The sequence below is a fragment of the Urocampus carinirostris genome, chromosome 9 (genome assembly GCF_059441175.1).
Source record: "Urocampus carinirostris isolate Australia breed hairy pipefish chromosome 9, RoL_Ucar_1.0, whole genome shotgun sequence".
NCBI classification, from domain to species: Eukaryota; Metazoa; Chordata; class Actinopteri; order Syngnathiformes; family Syngnathidae; genus Urocampus; species Urocampus carinirostris.
The window spans coordinates 16,003,666-16,023,972 of record NC_142357.1 but is presented as its reverse complement, the minus strand read 5'-3'; the positions used below and the strand labels follow the sequence as shown (position 1 = coordinate 16,023,972).

At 39.0% G+C, this 20,307-nt stretch overlaps 1 protein-coding gene across 3 annotated transcripts in view; it reads right to left on the bottom strand.

Annotated features, from left to right (window-relative positions):
• LOC148359425 (protocadherin-1-like) overlaps positions 1-11,941 on the bottom strand; it is a 167,826-nt gene extending 155,885 nt beyond the window's left edge. For 2 of the 3 annotated variants that reach the window (XM_088344654.1, XM_088344656.1), the window contains exon 1: positions 11,364-11,941. In XM_088344654.1, coding sequence (XP_088200780.1) covers positions 11,364-11,395 — 32 coding nt within the window. In that variant the 5' untranslated portion in view covers positions 11,396-11,941. The remainder of the gene's footprint in view (positions 1-11,363) is intronic. The other variant, XM_088344655.1, reaches the window with a different exon arrangement.
• Positions 11,942-20,307: the final 8,366 nt, after the last annotated feature.

Sequence of the window (20,307 nt, the reverse complement as noted above, 5' to 3'; positions counted from 1 at the left end):
TCTCCGCTAGTCCTGCATACTCGTCTCATAGAGAGCCACTGAAAGTTCTATTTGCCTCGGTTTTCCGCACAAAGCGGATATTTGTTTGTGTGAGATTCCTTCACTTAGAGTTGAAGCCCTGTTCAGATAAGAGTGCGAGAATTGTAATGACCTCATTCTCATAAGATGCAGACTAGTTTATTACCAATGTCACATTTGCATATGCTAACATCCGAATTTGATCTGTTCTGACTACTGTACGGAACTCCTGTTGGACAGATCCGTTAATATATTCCACTCTGCTATCTGTTCATATTGATTCTTTCACTGTAAGTATGTATACCGTTTGCATGTGTTAATGTCCAGATTCTTACTTCTAAACTAATTTTGCAACTGTACTTGTTTTTGAAGTATGTTATGATACAGCACATGTGTCAAACTTATGGCCCGTGGGAAAATATGGCTTGCCACAAATGCCCGAGTGTCTAAAAATAATTGAGTCAAAACAGTGTTCGACCAAAAACTACATTTTTCACGATGCCTATCCACTATGATATCCGCGACGTGACGGCTCAGTGCCAGTGCACGCCAGTATTTCCATATTGATCATAATAAGTGGAACTGAGAGATAAATGATCCTGAAAATGTCTAAGCATATTTTATTAGACAGTGACACCTCTACATAGCATATTAATTTGTTTCTGGATCAATGTCAAGTATAGAATTGCTCTTCTCTTTTTTTCCAGATACGAAATAACTGAAAACCAATAAGTGTATTCACCACCTCCTAAAAGCAGCAAAGTTAATCCCAAATAGCCATAACATGCATCTTCCTGATTATAAAAAAAAAAAAAACATTAAAACTCCAATTGATCATAAAAATACAGTAAAAAGATCTTCAAGATGATAATGAAATGACTTTAAAGCCCCGGTCTATGGTAGTAATGTACATGAAGGAGTAGTTACATTTATTTTACATACCAGTTGCATTCAGCTTCATTTTTGAGTTAATTCAGGCCCTTTGAGGACAGCCATTACGCTGTGCCCTTCTGTGAAAATCAAATTTAGCAGTAAGCAAACCATCTTTTGACCGTTTACTATTTTTAAAAATAAATCTACGGGAACTCATGAATGTGGGAAAGTAGATAACCTAACACATGCAAACCACAAACACAAACACGCATACTAATATGTCAGCCGGGAGCATGTGAACGCAACAGCAGGAATTTAGTCAAATCTCCTGACAGTAAAAAGAAAACGTGGTGTCCTTAAAAGGAAAACTAGACGAATGACCTCGCAAACTTGAGACTTACAATGTCACGCAAAACAAAAAGGATTCAGTGGGATTTTTGGTTTAATATTTTTTTAATGGCAATAGCACCAAAATGTACAAGTTCAATAGTTGTGTTCAAAAGACTGTTTTCTCATATTTGTCTTCTGTTTATAGTGGTGTTTTAGGTTTTGTGAATATGTATTATTTCAACTAGAGAGCATGCACCATTTATTCCCCTCAAGGACTTGGAGTAGAAACAAACGACACACGTGTACTCACCAACAAAAACAAAAATGCAAATTGGTTTATTTATCCGTGACGTTTAAATGTTCCTTTTTCTTCCCCAAACTCTCAAAATTGTGACTTGGAAATATTGTAAAGTATGGTACCATTGTTTGCCTTGTCTACCTTTATTTCACATCTATTCATTTAGATATTAATGTAACTATTTATCTATGTATTTTAATCAAAACTCTTATTGAATCATTTATGTATGTTTAATGGATCAATTTTATTGAACTATTTATGTATGTACCAAATCATTTTATCTTCATTTTTTTAAGGAACCATTTAATTATTTTAGTGTTGTTTTTTTAACAAAGATATGAAAGTCAAAAGTGACACGATGCTTATCGTATGATGTCATACCCAAAATGACATAAAACAATTGTTTTTCCCAGTGATTTAGGACCTAGTATCTAAGAGCGGGGACATGCTTTACACCAGTGGTTCCCAAAGTGGGCGGTACCGCCCCCCAGGGGGCGGTGGAAAGGTCTGGGGGGGCGGTGAGGAAGAAAGAGGCAGAAGGGGGGCGGCATGTCGGAAGTCGAAGTCAGAAGTTTGAACATGGTGCAGTTGTGAAACCGCAAAGCACTGCGTTTTTTGCAAGGTTTTGTAGTGAGTGATAGCTTTGGCCAACCACAATTGTTACTGTTCGAGTTTTAAAAGTTTTGACCAATCAGAGGCACGTTTTAATAATAGCACTAGCCAATAAACGCGAATCAAAGTTTGCAAGCACCACACTATGCCACACCCACCGTGTGACCTCATTGTGTGTTATGGCGAACTCTGTAAACATAGTCCCAGAGTCAACAAACGAGAAGGAAACAAAACTTGTACCGAAGAAGGGCGGTACATCACTTGTTTGGACCTATTTTGGGTTTGATGGAGCCGGCTTTTAACAGAAGAAAACACCCATTGTAGAATTTACTTTTCTGTACGTCCAGAGGAAACAAGTAATTTGCACCAGCACCTTAAAAATGATCACGGCATGTAAAAAGGATTATACAAGTAAAAGACAAAGTAGGTGCAACTACAAAAGGACTGAGAGGTAAACAAACCTACATCAAAGCAGCATTTGCGACCTTCACGCCGTACGAAAAAAGTTCGCAAAGGCACAAAGAAATAACCAATGCTTTGACGAGCTAAAAATGTCTAATATTGTCCAACCTCAAAACTGCATTATTGATTAGAGGTAAAAATGTTTATATATGCAAGTTAATAAGTGAAATGTTATAATCAGAATAATAAATAGTTGTAGCAGTAGTGTTAATAAGTTAGCAGGAATGGTGGGTTTGAATTAATACTTGAATACATTTCTTGCAGTGATGAACACGCCACAGTATTCATACATCCATCCATTATCTGCACCGCTTATCGTCAGTAGGGTCGCGGGGGTGTGCTGGAGCCCATCCCAGCTACCTTCGGGAAGTGGGCAGGGGACAGCATGTTCCCTGCGACTGGCTGGCAACCAGCCAACCAGTCGCAGGGAACACAGAGACAGACAACTCACTCGCTCATTAACACCTAGGGACAATTTGGACCGGCCAATTAACCTCACATGCATGTTTTTGGAATGTGGGAGGAAACCGGAGTGCCCGAAGGAAACACACGCATGCACGGGGAGAACTTGCAAACCCCACACAGAGGTTTGATCCCATGACCTCGGAACTGTGTCGCACATGTGCTAACCTTTGTTCCGCTGTGCTGCCCAAACACGCTGCAGTAGCACATGGTACATTTTATATTACACTAATTGCAGACATGTCATGTTTACAGCCTTAAAAGTAGGTGGATTATTTTTTGTGTGCAATGTTTACCTTTTCATAGTGTGCACATTTTATTTTTGTTGTTGTTAACTTTGTTTGGTGTGGGTTATTTTCAGTGCGTACATTTTATCTTTTATAATGTTCTTGATTTTATAAAGAGTTCATTATTTCCTTTTCTCAAATGTTATTTATGTGAGATGTTGACTTTGGTTATGAAGACATGTCAAAATAAATAATTGGAATGTTATTTTGTGATGTTTAATTTTAATGAGCTTAAAGTGCTATCTAGTAAATCCCATAGGTGGTTAGGTACTTTTATCAATTGAAGAATTGAAAAGTAAAAAATAGTGAAAAAAAGCTTGTTAAATAAGTGGCAATGTCGCGTGCCCTAAAGTTCTTCTGCCACGATGTGTGAGCGTGTTTGAGTTACATTTCCATGTGTTAGGAGTCAGACAGTAAGTGGGCTTCCCTGCTAAGTGTGTTTCCGCCATGCACAAAAGACACAAAACAGAGTTGTGTGTGTGTCTGTCTGTGATTAGCGTGCATGACAAAGCAGTTGAACCACCCGCCATAAAGCCTGTGCATCTGACATTCAGAGTGTGTCGCCGTGGCAACAGCCACACTCACTTTGACAATGTCCTCTTTAATTTCGTGACGACAGCATAAAAAGTAGTCCAGGTCTATTCATTTATTTGGATTTTGAGTCAGGTGTTCTACAGTTTGCTCAACAACAACAACAACAAGGGAAGCTTTTCCTGTATACCTTCTGTTTTTCTTGAAAACGTGAGACAGGGTTTGTACACCTTTTTTCAGGGCTAAATTTAAGCACACTTTGTGGGCATTCAAAGCCAATGTTCCATTGTTTCCAGTACCAAATAAAGAAAAAAATCTGGTGTGAATCATGTATTTTGCAGAGCCACATGAATATATACGGTTTACCTATGCAAATTTCAATCTTGTGTGTGCATTAATCAAGACATGTGATTATTAGATATTGATTTAGATTTAGATCCAAAAACATGCATTTCAGGTGAATTGGCCGGTCCAAATTGTCCCTAGGTGTGAATGAGCGAATGAGTTGTCTGTCCCCGTGTGCCCTGCGATTGGCTGGCAACCAGTTCAGGGTGTCCCCTGCCCACTGCCCGAAGATGGCTGGGATGGGCTCCAGCCCCCCCGCGACCCTAATGAGGATAAGCGGTACGGCTAATGAGATGAGATGAGATTTAGATTTAACAAAGATCTTCCCATATAGGTGTTGGGTGAAAATGACAGTTGCAGGAAGGTCTCCCTATTACACTGTGTAATGCTAACTTAATATGTGACGTGACCTATAATAAATGTCCATAATTGATACATAATCCTTTCACTAATACACATTTAATAGTGCCCTATTGGGTGCGACCCGTAGGGGGCGATGACACATCACAGAACAACGTTATACAAACTAACACGCACTGCTGTTAATCAGAAGGCTACAAGAAATGCAATGGCATAGCAAAGCCACCGAAGTGCAGTGTCTGTGTCATTTTGAAGCAGACTTGTTGAGAAGCAGGGCAACAATTCCAAGCATTTACAAACACTTCACCATTTATATTCAAGCATTTACAAGGATTACAAGCACCCGTACGAACCCTGGTCAAAAATCCTTGTGGAGTTTTGGATGAGTTGGGGGTCCAAACACAAAACCAACATTTCGTCTCAAATACAGACGTCTCAGACGAACAATTGCGGCCCTCATGATGATAGATTAAGACCCTTACTATGCAATTTCTTACAACTAAATGTCACAGTTTCTGCTGTGCAACCCAAAATGAATGCCTAAAATCACAAAAAAAAAAAAAAAAAAAAAAAACTACATGTGCTTACGGTTATCATTAAGCTAAATTGTCTCCATTTTTTTTGCCCGGCTTTTGTTGAGGTTTTTGTTTTAGGGGTACCCGTAGCAGCATATCATATCATCATATCATCTTCTTCTTAGTAAGGCTCATACCTTAATAAATGTCAACTTGCGAGTGTTTAAAACAACTTTATATATATATATATATATATATATATATATATATATATATATATATATAGTTCATGTATATTTGCTAATGATTTAAAATCAATATAGATATTTAATGAATTATTTTTTTCAACCACTAGGAGGCCCTGAATAATGCACACCTTTAAGTCAAGCCTTAGCCATTATGGATTCATTTATTGCTGATTGATTGATTTATTTTCGAATGAATTCTTAAAAATGCTGTCCGGAATATGATCTGCAGCCGTCTGCTGGCTTAAAGTCATGATCACAGCTCATCCATTAAGTATGTGCATTTCTTAGACACACTCTAATATTAAATATGTGCATTTCTCTGACGGGTTCATTTAAACTCTTCTTTTTTTATCTTTAGGGGAGTTTGGGTTGGCGTTTGGACTGTATTTAAAATAGGCCTCTTCTTCCAAAAAACACAGTGATGAAGAGCATAAAACCGCTCTCCAATCTTTCCCCCCTTCCTTCTGTCTAATGTGTGGCGTATCCCAGAACAGCGTTGCTAAAAGTATGATAAAAGCAGATAGGCGCAGGCTATTTGAACTAAGTTAGGCATTGTTAACACATACTTAATAGAGAAAATGTTATTTTAACTTTTAAGGATAACTCAAGCAACACACCCAACTGTAAGGCTTCTTTTTCATTTGTGATCTAAGTTTAGGGCAGCACGGCGGCACAGTGGTTAGCGCGTGTGCGGCACAGTTCTGAGGTCATGAGATCGGACCTTCCTGTGCAGAATTTGCATGTTCTCCCCGTGCTTGCGTGGGGTTCCTCCGGTCTCTCCAGTTTCCTCCCATATTCCGAAAACTTGCATGTCAGGTTAATAGACCGGTCCAAAAATGTCCCTAGGTGTGAATGAGCGAGTGAGTTCTCTGTCTCGGTGTGCCCTGCGACTAGCTAGCAACCATTTCAGGGTGTTCCCTGCCCACTGCCCGAAAATAAATGGGATGGGCTACAGCACCCCGCGACCCTACTGAGGATAAGCAGTGCAGAGAATGGATGGATGGATCTAAGTCTATCTTGTGAATTAAAAACACGCTTTTTATTGGAGAACCCAATTTGGGCCAACCTCTCACAAAATAAATTGAGTTTGAGACACCTGCTCCAACATATTCAATGCCAGCTGTATATAGGTACTTGTTTGTTTCTTCTAGAAAGTTTTAGGTCAAAACTGCACTAAAAATATTTTTCAAACAGTCACACACAAATACACTTATTGAGGATCGCCCAGAATGTGCTCTCTCTGAAGGGTTAAAAAACAAATTCTGGTACTCACAAAGTAGCATGCACAATATGTACAATTACCTCCCGACATGTGCCAAAGCTGTGTGCCCACTTGGATTTTGGATTGGAAGTTATTTGACCAACTGGAATATTGGAAATTAACTTTAAATTCCACTCAGATGTTTGCAAATAATTTCTTTGATTCAACAAAGTGCCTCCAAACCAGTTCTGGACGCTTTTGTCAGTGTGTGCGCATGCAAAATGTGTGTCCATGAAACCTGAGCATCAAGCTCATACAGTTCACACACAAACATGAACACGCTTGCATAAAAGGGCCTTTTATGTTTTGTGGATGTTCACTACTCGTGTGTGCGTGTGTGGTCCAGCCAGGGCGCATGACAAAAGGGATTACGCTAATGACTACATTCACATGCTATTGTTTGATGCAGATTAACACACACTCACACACACACAAACATTCATTTCGCTTTAAGTATTCAGCAGTCACAGCAAGCAGCATGATGATTTTACATCACAAAAAAAACAACCAAATAACCTAACTTAACCCCAGTTGTCATAAAAAGTCAAAGTTAATCCAAAATCACATGCTTTTTTTTGGGATCAAATCAAAGAAGGACTAGGGGGAAAAAATGAAAAATAAGGGCTTCCCTTTATCAGTGCAGTGCATGAGGACTTTTAAAACACATTTTTTTCTCATAGATTTGCATCAATAAAACAGAATAAAGGACAGATAATGACCACTTAATAACCAAGGTTAGATCTGTGACCACGTCACATAGCTGAAGGTAAATACCTCCGTATCCTTCTTCGTTTGCAATATTTTATGACATTTTAACAGATAAAATGTTTTTTCATGACAAAATGATGGTCAAAATGAGCATCAACCATCCTAACTGCAGTGGGAGACACATCTTAAGTGAGAAATTTGCTGAAATGGGACACGGGCTTCAGCATTGTTATTGTAGCATATATTTTATGAAATGATCAAACATCACAAAATGAAATGAATTGCAAGAAATAATTTGCTTTTGTCTGGATACTAGGTTGTTTGTATTGTTTGTTGATTCTCTAGCAACATCCTCCGCAGCCTAGTCATCCTGGAAGGGGGATTACCTCATGTGTGGCCCCTTCTCAGGGTTTCTTATTTTCCTCATGCTGGGCTTTTTGAGTTTTTCCTTGCCCTCATGTAGGATGTAGATCAGGGGATGGTGTAATATGGTATAGTATGAATTATTGTGTTTAAGGGCTATACACAAAAACACGATTTGACTTGACATCTTTGTTTAATTTTGTCTTAAACTATACATTGTGGCTCTCACTGGAAAAAAAATATATTATTTTGCTTTCATGGTTCTATGAATCAAAGTGGTTTGCGGCCCCTTGTACAAAGTGTATGCGAGTGTATTGCAGGAACTTTGTGTGAATATCAACTGTAAATGCTTCATTCAAACATATGGTTGAATTAATTTATTTTGATTGCAATTGATGATCAGAAAACCATAAGGATCCCATAAAATTAATTGCCAAACACTTTGGAAAATGCACAGGCAGACTTTGATTTCTTTTATTTATAAGGGTTGGGGTATTGTGTCATTTTCCACCAATTTCTCCACAGAAAGATTTTAAATGTGATTATATTAGCCCGCGACAAGCAGCGGTTGGAAAAATCACATTTTGTGTGATTTGATCTTGTCTCGATTTACACTTAGCCAGCTGTATCGATCGTTGACATCGTACCGCCGACACAAAGTTGTCGTTGTATGGGCGGCGCAGTGGAGGAGTGGTGAATGTGCTCACTGCTGAGTCAAGTGGTTTTATGTTTAACATAACTCAGGATATGTTTTTATATGAATGCTTTCCCAATTGGTAGCATTGTTGTGGCTGTGTCTACTAACCAGGCATGTGTGTACCCGTGTGTCAGGATTTTGATGACCTGCACAGCAGGAAGTAGGGAAGGAGGCCAAAGTTAACAAAGACGTCAACATGCGCCATGCATCTGAAGCCGAGCCCTTTTTTTATCTCAGGTGCATCCTGGCTGCTCCCGACAAAACCGGAGCAACTGGATTCTCCGCCTCTGACACACTGAAACTCTTAAAACACTTGAGAACAGGTATGTGTCTTTCAAGGGCATCAATAAAGCAACGAGCTACATTATGAGCAATAAATATTGCATCTAAATTGCAAAGGCTTAAACTCTTATCTTTTCAAAGAACGATTGATGCCAATAAAAAGTGAAATACTTCGGTAGCCAGATATTATACAGTTTGAACAAAAAAATATCAGCATTAAATTGAATTGACATTGATTCACTGTATGTTCAGTCTAGGTCAGTCCACTGAAAACAGGTACAGTTTGAAGCCCCAAAGTCGCTCATGTCCACATTAATGGACTTTCTCATTTGTAGTAACATTTTTATTTTAAATAGATATAAAATCAACTAGTGGTGCTGTTTGTGAACTCAAAGGTTTGCAAGATTTATCTCTTCTCGGGGAAACACACACACCTTTTATGATCTCAACACGCCCCTCGCCCTCTCAACTTCCCAACAAGAGAAATGGTTTCATTGTAAATCCAATTGCTTTAATTTATTTTTGCTTGTTAGGCTGATTGCTTATTTTTGCATGCTGCTTTAAGCAGAACATTGTTTTCAAATGTACATACATGAGATGTGAGGGCTTTTAGTTTCAGAGAGCCTCAAGCCTTCCCCCTCCTCAGTAAAGCTTTCATTCTCCTCGTTACACATTATTCATGTGGCCAACCTGAATTACTGCATTCTTGATTATAGTTGAGAAAAAGCAACATTTGTTCTCGATGTATCATGTTGCAACATGTTGCAATTGTAGGAAACCCGAGGCATTGTTTTAATTTGTATTATTTCCTTCATCATCTTCCAAGATGAGATATTTGAGGTGAAATTGAGCGGGCGTTAGAGTCTTGCATGAACTGGGTCTATAGCCCATCCTATCCCTTTCAACATTAGAGTATGTGTTCAGTGAGCGTCGCTAACCAAACCCGACTTGAGCGCTAAAAGAGTTACTATATCTTTAAAGAGTCATTCCCGAAGGCTCGAGACTCGGACAATACTTTCAAAATCTACCCACTTTAGCATCTGCTTTAGAAAATTAAAAAAACAACCGTGATCGCCACAAGCATATCTGTTTGCTACAAATCGTGACAGCACACAGAAGACGGATTTCTGGTTTTGCCAGTCCTCTAAACCAGTGGTCCGCAAGCTTTCTGTGCTACGGACATATTTAATGTGTGACAATGTTCTTACAGCTCGGGCCACTCATAACATTGGTATTAAAAACCCACATTTAGAATCTAGATGACAAAGGTATAAGATTTTATATCATCATCAAACCATTTTTACTCACATTACCACAATGTAAACGTTGTTCTGGCTGAACTCTTTTGTATAATGCTCCATTACAACATTGTACATTTTGGCACCATGAGTACAAAAAATGTGATAATGGAATTATATCTAATGACTTTTCCTATGTCATCATATTTCCTAAAGGTCTAGTGGTCTATGCGGTTTCAGTTCCCATTGGCATCCAATGCTTAGTAAATGTGGTCATTGGAATTTGATGACTGATGATCACTCATTGCTCAAACGCGGTTATATGCTACCGAAAAACCTAGGGTATAATGCGCACCCAAACTTTATGAGAGTTTTTGGGGTAAAAAAAAACACTTCTATACACAAATAAGGTATATGCAAAGTATAAGGAATCTATTTTTCTGTGTGGTCCGGTACCAAACGACCCATGACCTGGCATCAGTCCGCGGCCATGTAGTTGCCGACCACTGCTTTTAACAAAAACACTGTCGTAATCTTGTGAACGATAAAGAGAAGTATGAAAATTTCATTTCCAGTACTTCCAATCCTCAAAATTCCGCATTTGCCATCAGTGCATTCATCATCTAAAAATAAGCACTTTGATAGGATGCACCCCTTCATATTGGTATCGGGGATTTGTATTCTTATATTTGTGTGTGAATGTATTTAACTGCTATTTAAAGCCGGAGTCTATGAACCTCCCTGCCGGAAATCTAGGCGAGCTTCTTTAGGATCTGTTCAATATAAGCCCCAATCGACGTTAGATGATTGTTGCCAAAATCATGATTACGATCACATTATTAACCTCATCAAAAACACACATACGCCAAATGGATGGGATGGGAAGCAGCCTCGTCGGTGTCTCGGACTTTGGTTTTGAACAATTTTAGTGACTATGTATGTGTTTTTTGTCCATGTAGACTATGTTAAGAGTATTGTTGTCCAAGCAACATCCTTTACAGCCAGGTCACCCTGGAAGGAAAATCAACTCTTCTTAAGGTTTCTTATTTTCCTGATGTTGAGGTTTTGGGATTTCTTATTTCTTGTATGTTGGTTTCAGAACATGGCATATTATAATTGTGACGAGCAGTGCTTTGAACTTTTTTGTGTTTAGGACTATGCAGATAAATGTGACTCAACATGAAAGGGGGCAACGGTTAAGGGGGATTCAGGGGGTCCGCCAGTCGTCATGTCGAGTCGATACCGAACTTGGCAGTTTCTCGCATTGGATTCTACCGAACCTCACTAGAAACGCGATTCCCAGATTTCACTACCACGCGTGTCCAAGTGCCCAACAAGTGTTTTGAATCTCTCTTTGTGACTTTTTGTGGTAGTAACTGACTCAAACGTCTCGCAAAACGAAGCTGTCCGGTTCGAAGCGACGGATTTGGTACACGTCCAACGTCAGGTGCAAGGATCGCTCCTCCATCTTACCTGGAGCGGCTTAACGCCGCGCGGTATCCCATCTCGGAGCGCTCCAGCCCGGTCGCAGACTCAGCTGCGCGCCTTCCCCGTCAGTTGGCGCACACTCCGAGCGAAAAAAAAATGTGAGAGAAAATCCTGGATGCAAATGAAATCCAAAGAGAATATTCCGCTCACTATCAGGTCCACTTTTGGCCAATCTCGTGACTGGTTCCGTTGGACAGAGTTCAGTTCGGCTGTCTAATCTGTGCCGATCCGCATCGCCTCCGAGGTTTTGGCAGGTGGTCCGGAGGAAATGTCGGTTTTTGGAGCAAAAACTGGACGCCGGGTGTAAAAAGAAAGAAAAAACATGAAAAGACACTGAGAAGTTGGGAACAAGGTTGTAGGAGTGCCAAGAAGAAACTAGAAAAAAATGTCCTGGCTGATGCGCTGCCGTCCGTTGCTGTTTTGGTCCGGTCCGGCACGGTTCTGTTGGGTTGGTTAGGTTTCGTTCGCTGAGTACTGGATTGTTTCTGTTCTGTCGCCCTGCTCACGACCAACTGAGAGCAAAGCTTTGCTCAGCTCCTTCGCTCGCGCACTCGCGCATAGGCGCGCGCACGGACTCGCTCTCAGTGACCAAACGAGTAATGGGAATTCCGGCTCTCTTTAGAGAACTGGCTTTTCCGGCTCGGCTCGCTAAAACGAGCCGTCTCCTAAACGTCTATTCAGGTTTTCTTTTTGGTGCTTTAAAGGGATAGTGTGTAATATCTGAACACAGTATCCCGCAGTATAGTGCTGTGAACCAAAAACAAGTGCTACAAAGCACAAGGAAGAATGCAAACTAAGGTGACTCAGAGTGATCCAACTGTGTCATTGTTCTTCTAATTATATTGCCCAGCCTTTCGTAAACAAATAAAAAAAGAATATAATAAATAATAAAAAAGTGGGGGAAGTACAAATGAAAGAAGAGAAAAGCGATTAGAAATACTACCGAAATAATAGAAAAAAAGTTTGATTTTTAGGAGTACCTGGGGCAGCTACATCACAAAAAGAACCAAGAAAGAAGAAGAAAGCTAGGCAAAAGGAAAAAAGGAAAAAAGAAAAAAAAAAGAAAATAGAGAGAGAAAAAGAAAAGGGGGACCGAGGAAGAAGAATGATAAAGGAAAAATCGGGAATAAAATAAGAAAACGCTAGGAAGAAAGAAATGAAGACAGCAATGTGAAAAATGACAAAATAAAGAGAACAAGGAAAGAGAGAGAAAAAAATAAAAATGCAAAAGTAAGAAAAAAAGATAGAAAAAAGAATCAAAAGAAAAAAAAACTTAAAGGAAAAAGAGATAAAAGGGGAAATAGAGAGAAACAAATAAGAAACTAAGAAGCAACTCAGAATCCCTGAAAAGCACACATCAAACAAGTAAAAATTTACAACCACATATAAACTATGAAATACAAGAATACACTTTACATTTGTTATGTAAAACATAATATCCCTGAAAAATATAGGAAACAATAAAATCATATTTACAAAAAGATAAAATATTTTTTTAGTCCTTGTTAATGGGAACTCATCACATTTAAAGCAAACAACCCGGAAACCACTAGAGAATCCATGTTGACCAATTTTAAGGGGAGCATAAACATCTCGAAGGGAACCAAATCTTGAGTATTGGGGCGGTGGCTCCCTTCAGAGATCCGCCTCATAGAGCCTACTCGTTCTTGAATGACACATCACTAGACCGAGCGGGAGAGGGTGGTTAGGCTTCGTTTTGCTGGGGCGTGTTACGTCGCCTTACAAAGTATTTTACCTCAAAACATTTCCACTGCTAATAAAAACCTATCTTCGCTGTCTTTGATGTAACTAACGTACTTTTCAAGCTTTGAGAAGGATTTACTCATAGAGGGACAGAATATGACGTGACATGTCCACTTGCTACATCACCTTCACAAACGGGCCCCTTTGACAGTCTCTTTACTTGTTATATTTCGGACATTATCCTGAGTACAAACCAAAAAACATTAAAGAAAAATGATTTTTCTTTCGTTCGCTCGAAAAGCGGTGTGTGCAAATAAGCGTTGCCTGACACTGAGCGGGCCTCATCTGCCGGGCTTTGAGCGCCTCCTACAGGTTTCCTTCGGATGGACGGGCTATGAGCTTTGCCGCTGTAATAAACTTGTTTAGTGTTGCTAAACCATTTATTAGCCTAGGCAAACTTTTGCTTTCATTAAAAATCTCAAGGCATACTTTTCATAATTTCCAGCGTTTTTATCTTTTGTTCTGTTCTTTTTTAACCTTAAAGAGGTGGTTTCCAAACTTAACCTGCGAGGGTCACATACCCTTTCCCCAGGGTTGGGTAGGGTTACTTTAACTTGATTACTTTCAATTACTTTTGGATTACTCCAATACCAAATATGCTAATAAAAGACAAAATAAACTAAATATGAATAAAATTATGACTCACAACACGTGCTAAGCTCCTGGCTTTGATCTCTTTGATCTCCGGCAAAACTAACATAAAATGTGACAGAAACAAAATGAAAATAAATCAAAACAGCTTGCCGACATCATTTTTGCCGTTCCATGTATTCCGTTACTCCCCAAGCCTGCACAACATGTAGTAATTGTATTCATATTTAGTTTATTTTGTCTTTTATTAGCATATTTGGTATTGGAGTCATCCAAAAGTAATTGAAAGTAATCAAGTTAAAGTAAACTTTCCCAACCCTCCCTTTCCCTTATTTGATGAGGGGCCAGAGACAGTTTGTAACAGAAAAAGTGTGAACATTGCATGATTGCCTAAATATAACAAACAGAAAAAAACACAATTGTATAACCCTTCTTCACAGAAAAAAAGTTAGAAAATAACACTATGAACTGAATAATAACCAAATAATCAGTTATGTTTTTTTTTCAAATACATTAAAGTTAAAACATTAAACAAAATAAAATAATAAAAGAATGGATACTGAATTTCTAATGCCCCCAATAAGCAGGTAGGCGCCTTGCTTGGCTGCATGGCCGCTATTGGTGTGTGAGTGTGTGTGTGTGTGAATGGGTAGGTGTGAAGCATATTGTAAAGTGCTTAGGGAGGTCTTCATTGACTTGAAAAGCGCTATATAAATGCAGACCATTTACCATTATGGAAAAAAAAAAGATAGCCAAACAACACTCCATGTCATAGGTGTGAAATATGGCCCACTACATCGTTGTATGAGGCCTCTTAGACAATGCCGAGAGAAGCACAAGAGAAAAAACGAGCTTTGTCACATCAAACAATGACTTACAGTTTTGAATTCTGATGATCAGTGGCAAAAAAATAAAATGGCAATCGACCAATCATGTAATCAATCAAAACATGTCCAACCAATGTTGCCAAAGCCAGGCACCACTTGCAAAGCACCAACTGTAGCTGCATTTGCTCACTACCATTTATCAATCGGAGAACATTGACGGAATCAATTATTTTGTAATGGTACTAAAATTCCCATTAAAGGCAATAAATCAAACATCTGTGTCTTTTCAGAAGGTCTATGATCTATGATAGATCTGTAATCTAACAACAAAGTTCCCATAATCGGGAAAACGTTTTCATGAAAAAAAAATAAAAAAAATCAAAAAGAATCAGAAATGTGTATGTTATTTTTGTCACGTCCCAGTGTATGCGTTTTCCCAAGTCAAATAAACTGTAATTGAAATGTATTCAATTGTTTTTTGCGTTTTTTAAAAATACAAATGCACAGTTGATAAACACTCAAAGAGATTATTTCTCATTGAAGGAAAACAATTATTGAGGATTCAAAACCCTTCAGTTATCTTTGAATAATCAAATGTCACATTCCTGAATCATATTTTGATCTTGAGCCTCCAAAAAGACCTCCTGCCCTCCAGCTGAGGCACACGTTTTATGGCACTAATTCAGTAGTCTGGCCCCTGTGATAATGTTTATTTCTAGCATGTGGCCCCTGAGCTAAAATTAGTCTGACACCACTGCTGTACGGGTTCTTCACATAAAAAAAGTCAATGGATCATAAACTTTCTGCTGTGCCACGCAGAGTCTTAAGAGGTCTAAGATCAGCTTAGTTGTCAGAGCACTGGACCACCAGTGGTCTAGATGACTTAGGAAAAGGGAGGTGACTTAATAACAGTACCAGAGACAAATGTGTATTTCACATGTAACAATGACAATAAGTTATATTATATTCTTCTGTTCTAAGCATTGAAGTGACAATTTTAACCACCATATACTGCAATTTTGAAGTTTACCATATGTTGAACATATGTTTCAAGATTAACTACATTTTGTCTATATAACCAATCAACGTTGCTACCTATTGGTGTGCGAGTGTGTTTGTGAGTGGGTAAGTGTGACGCGCATTGTAAAGAACTTTGGGAGGTCTTCATTGACTTAATAAACCGCTATATAAATGCAGACCACTTACCATTAACCTCATGAGCATGTCAAATAAAAACAAATGTTAATCTGCTGGCACCTACTGATGTAATTGAATTTTACGCTAATTTGGCTGATCCTCAGAAGAAAGCAAAGATACGAGTGATGGGGATTCCGACTCTTTTTAAATAACCGGCTCTTCGAGCTAGGCTCACTAAAAAAAAGCTTGCACTTTCGGCTCCAAAAAGGCTCTTTATTTTTCGTTACTTTGATCCATATATTACCAATGATAATGTAGCATTGTGCAAAGAATTAATTATTAACTGATTTTTAAAAATTATATTGTACTATCCATCTATCTATCTATCTACCCTGGTCATATCCCTCAGGAGGGGTGACCGACAGCAAGACCAACGCATACAAAAACAAAGAAAATAAAAACAGGGAGAAAGTAGCAAAAAAAACACATACATTTTTTTGGACCATGGCCAACCCAAATGCCCAAACACTCAAAAAAATTAAGCACCTCAGCACCCAAGTTGGTCATGCTTTCGTCCCTCCAGATGAAACGGGACACAAGAAAGCAGACATGTCACTCGGGTCAGGGTGACACACTCTTCTGTTCAACAGCAAGGCCCGACAGCTTTCACTGGTTTACCCCTGCTGCATCATACAGGTGCCCTGCCCATCCCTTAGAACACGTCTAAAAAACCCACTATCCTTTTACAACACCTCTCCACTCATTCCTATCATCAACAAGAGCTCTTTTTTCCACTATATTTAGACCTTTTTCCTGCAGTGCACTCATAACACCATCCATCAACATCAATCGTGGCCTTCCTCTTGGTCTCCTTCCATTTACTTCTGCTCTTTATTGTACTACTATGTTATATAAACTATTACCTTTTAGGTCTACAGTGAGCTTTTAACTCATGTAAACTTTGAGCCCTTAATACCATTCAAATGAGTCCAAATTAGGCCCCTTTTCCGGCTTGACGCCTCTTTTTTCTACTTTCTTCATTTTGTCCTTCGCATTGCACTCCTCCTCTGGACACAGAGATGACACCACACATATTGACGAATCATGCGGCAATAGAAAAAAAAGCAAGAAAGGGGAGAAAATAGGTTCTCAAATCAGAAACTGGATCATGTCGTTCAGATCAAAGAGCTGTCTCATAGAACTATAATATTTACAAACGACACATACCAAAAACATATTTAACAACAGCATGTACTTTTGCAAATAGAAAAATGGGCAATTTCTTGCAGCACCATGGACAAGATCTCACAACACACTAGTGTACCCTGGCACACTGGTTGAAAAACACTGCACAAGCTGAAACAGGCATAAACACACGTGCGTATGCCAACAGTAGCAAATGTTAATTGCAATAAATGTAATTTTAACCACGTGCATGTGGAAGTGTTGAGAGTGGGCGTTTATGAGAACATGTTAAAGTGTTTCTTCCCCTGGCAGCCACACAATTATATTCCTTCCAACATGACATAAAGACACGATGACCTGTTGGTTGGGTTTAATCTTCTCAGATATTCGCACGGTTCAGACACTCTACTTTTACAAGATAAGAAGTATACTTTGATTAAATCTAGAGGATTCAGCAGTTTGTGTAGGCACATTTTGATTTGATGTGTCATTTCAGCACATTGTGCTGCTCCAGGCGTGTTAAGTAAGGGTGGGTAAATCGATCAAAATGTTGATATTATCGATAATAAGCGAGTGCTTTGATTAGATCGATACATTGTCATGGGATGGATACTGTCTTACCATTTTAAATACCGAAATAATAATGCTGTCAGTGAATTGTAAAATTATACATTCATTATAACTTCCAAATTGGATCGATTGTGTTTACACTTTATTTCCACTGCTTTTTCAAAATATTGTGCAATGGGATTTAGTGTAGCCTTCCCCCTATGTTCCGGTCCGGAGCTTTCGCTCTGAAAATGCTGGTCTACTAGTGCCAAGAGCCAAAAAGAGATCTGCAGGCTGGAAACTGCTCTCCATTCGGGCCCCGGTGCTGTGGAATGCTCTTCTCCCTGAGAATCGATTTGCAACCTCAGTGGAAATGTTTAAATTGAACCTTAAAAGACAATTATATTCTGTAGCATATGAATAACCTGTATTTTATGTTGACAATTTTTGTGTATTATTTGCCCTATTGTAGATTTTAGATCAGGGGATGGTGTCATAATAGTCTGTGGTTTGCAATAATCTGTGGTCTGTGCAGCCCTTTGAGACTCTTTGTGATTGAGGGCTATACAAATAAACATGACTTGACTTGACATTTTTATATAGTAGAACTATTTTTTTATACTGTTAAAGGGGCAGCCTGTATTATTCAACCACTAGATGTCGCTGTACTGTTCACTGTAAAACGAGGACTAATACCAAATATGGACACTCAGAGTGACGAAAAGTCACCATGTTTTTTGGTATTTTTACCAGTCTTTTGGAGGTTCTTGGGTACCTGTAGGACCGAGATGGATAACAATAATGTCAGTTCACTCCAGCTGTGGCTCATAATATTTCAATAACTAAAAACCTACAACAAGGATAACATACTTCTCAAATTTTGACTATAAAAATAACCCACAATTAATTTTCTCCATCTTCGACCGTTTAATGAAAGTTGATTTTAAAAAGTCCCCAGTGGAGTCGACAAATCCACTTCGTGAGGACTTTGCAGACCACACCAGAAGTATTATAACCAAAATAAGGTCCAGCCTTTTAGGCCGTCTGAATATAATAGATTTTTACCTGAGGAAACACTGGAAGGTTTTGACCTGGTTGATGGCAGGACACTTGGTTGAGTTTTCTCCCAAGCCAAGCCAACGACCTGCCTTTTAGACCCAATTCCCACATCTCTTTGAGGACATCTTATGGATTGAGGAAAAGATTTTTAGATATAGCCAAATATTCTCTCCAGACGGGAGTTTTCCCCGTTTCCTTTAAAATGGTGTTGGTGAGGCCCTAGCTGAAGGAAAGTAACTTAGACACATTTTTCAATAATAACCGTCCAGTGTCGAACCTGTTGTTTTTGAGCAAAGCTTGTTGTTCAGCTGAGTTCTTTCTCAGAAGAAAACAGGATTTTATAGAGATTTTTGTCTGTCTTTAGAACAAACAACTATACAGACTGCTCTTTTAAATATTTATATGATATCAGGTATTATATGGATTTTAATAAACAGTTCCAGTGCTGCCTTCGACCCAGTGGATCACCACATTTTATTAAATAGGCTCAGAAACCCAGTGGGCATCTCTTGTACTGTTTTGAACTGCTTTTGTTCCTACCTCATAGAAGACAATTTTTAGTAGACATGGATGCATGTACACATGAAGTTACATGTGGGGTTCCCCAGGGTTCGATTATAGGCCTGTTAATGTTTAATCTGTAAATGCTTAACATTGGGGATGCATTTAGGGGACATGGAGTAAATTTGCATAGTTACGCTGATGACACCTAGCTGTGCATCGCCGTGTTCCCTGATGATACGAGTACTATTGATAGCCTTTTAAAATGTATTTTAAATAGTACGTCATGGATGACAGTGAACTTTCTATAGCTCATCAGGACAAAACAGTGGTCTTAGTCATTGGCCCTTAAAGTCAAAGAAAGAAACGTTTACCAAAACGACAATTCTAGACCTTCAGATATTGTTAAGAATGTGGGGGTTATTTTTGACCCATAGCTCACTTTTATTCCACATATAACCAAAATGAGTAGCTGAGACGGGAGATCGGAGCGTGGTCGTTGGGCAAAAACGGGTTGGGGAGCCGGGGCGGTAGATCGGAGCGTGGTCGAAGGAAGGAAAAAGTCAGGCAGCCGGAGACGATCGGGGGGCCAGGGCTAGACGAGCAGGATACAGGTAAGGACGGGACAGACAGCAGCCAGAGTCAAATAGTTCTTGCCTTGCATGTGCGGAGGTTCGCTGATGGACTGACAAAGAGTGAATGGAAGCATTGAGTTTGACTAGGAGGGGAACCAATCAGGCGACGAGCAGCAGGTGGCGCCAAACAGGCGGGCACAGTTGAGGGCAATGGGCAATCATGATACTTTTATATGACAGTTCATCTATTTCCGTTTAAAATTTGAATCAATATTGTCCCTTTAAAGTTTTTATTAGTTATTCAATAAAAAAGAAAACATGATTAGCGCCTGAATTATTTGTGCTTTTAACTAATTAAAAGGGCAAAGGGTGTAATTTTCCAATGGTCATGATATTTTCAAGCTAAAAGTCTCGATGTCTGATTAATACCAAAATGACCAGTTTGGGCAATGCCATAATGTTAATAGGCAGAATCAAACAAGCATGCGAGTACAGTTTATTTGAAATATTAGTCATTCAATGAAAGGGATAGACAATATATTCCTGTGAGTAATGTCCTCATTTTTCATCCATCTGTTTTTAAAGACAGTAGAAGGATCAGATAACATCCAAATGGTGATTTCCATTACACAACTTTGATGATGGAAGTCTGGTTAGTGATTATCAAAAGCCACACCGTTTGCTGACATTTTCGCTTTAATTCGGCCCGGCTGATCAGTGGTACATGTTTCTTATCGTCAA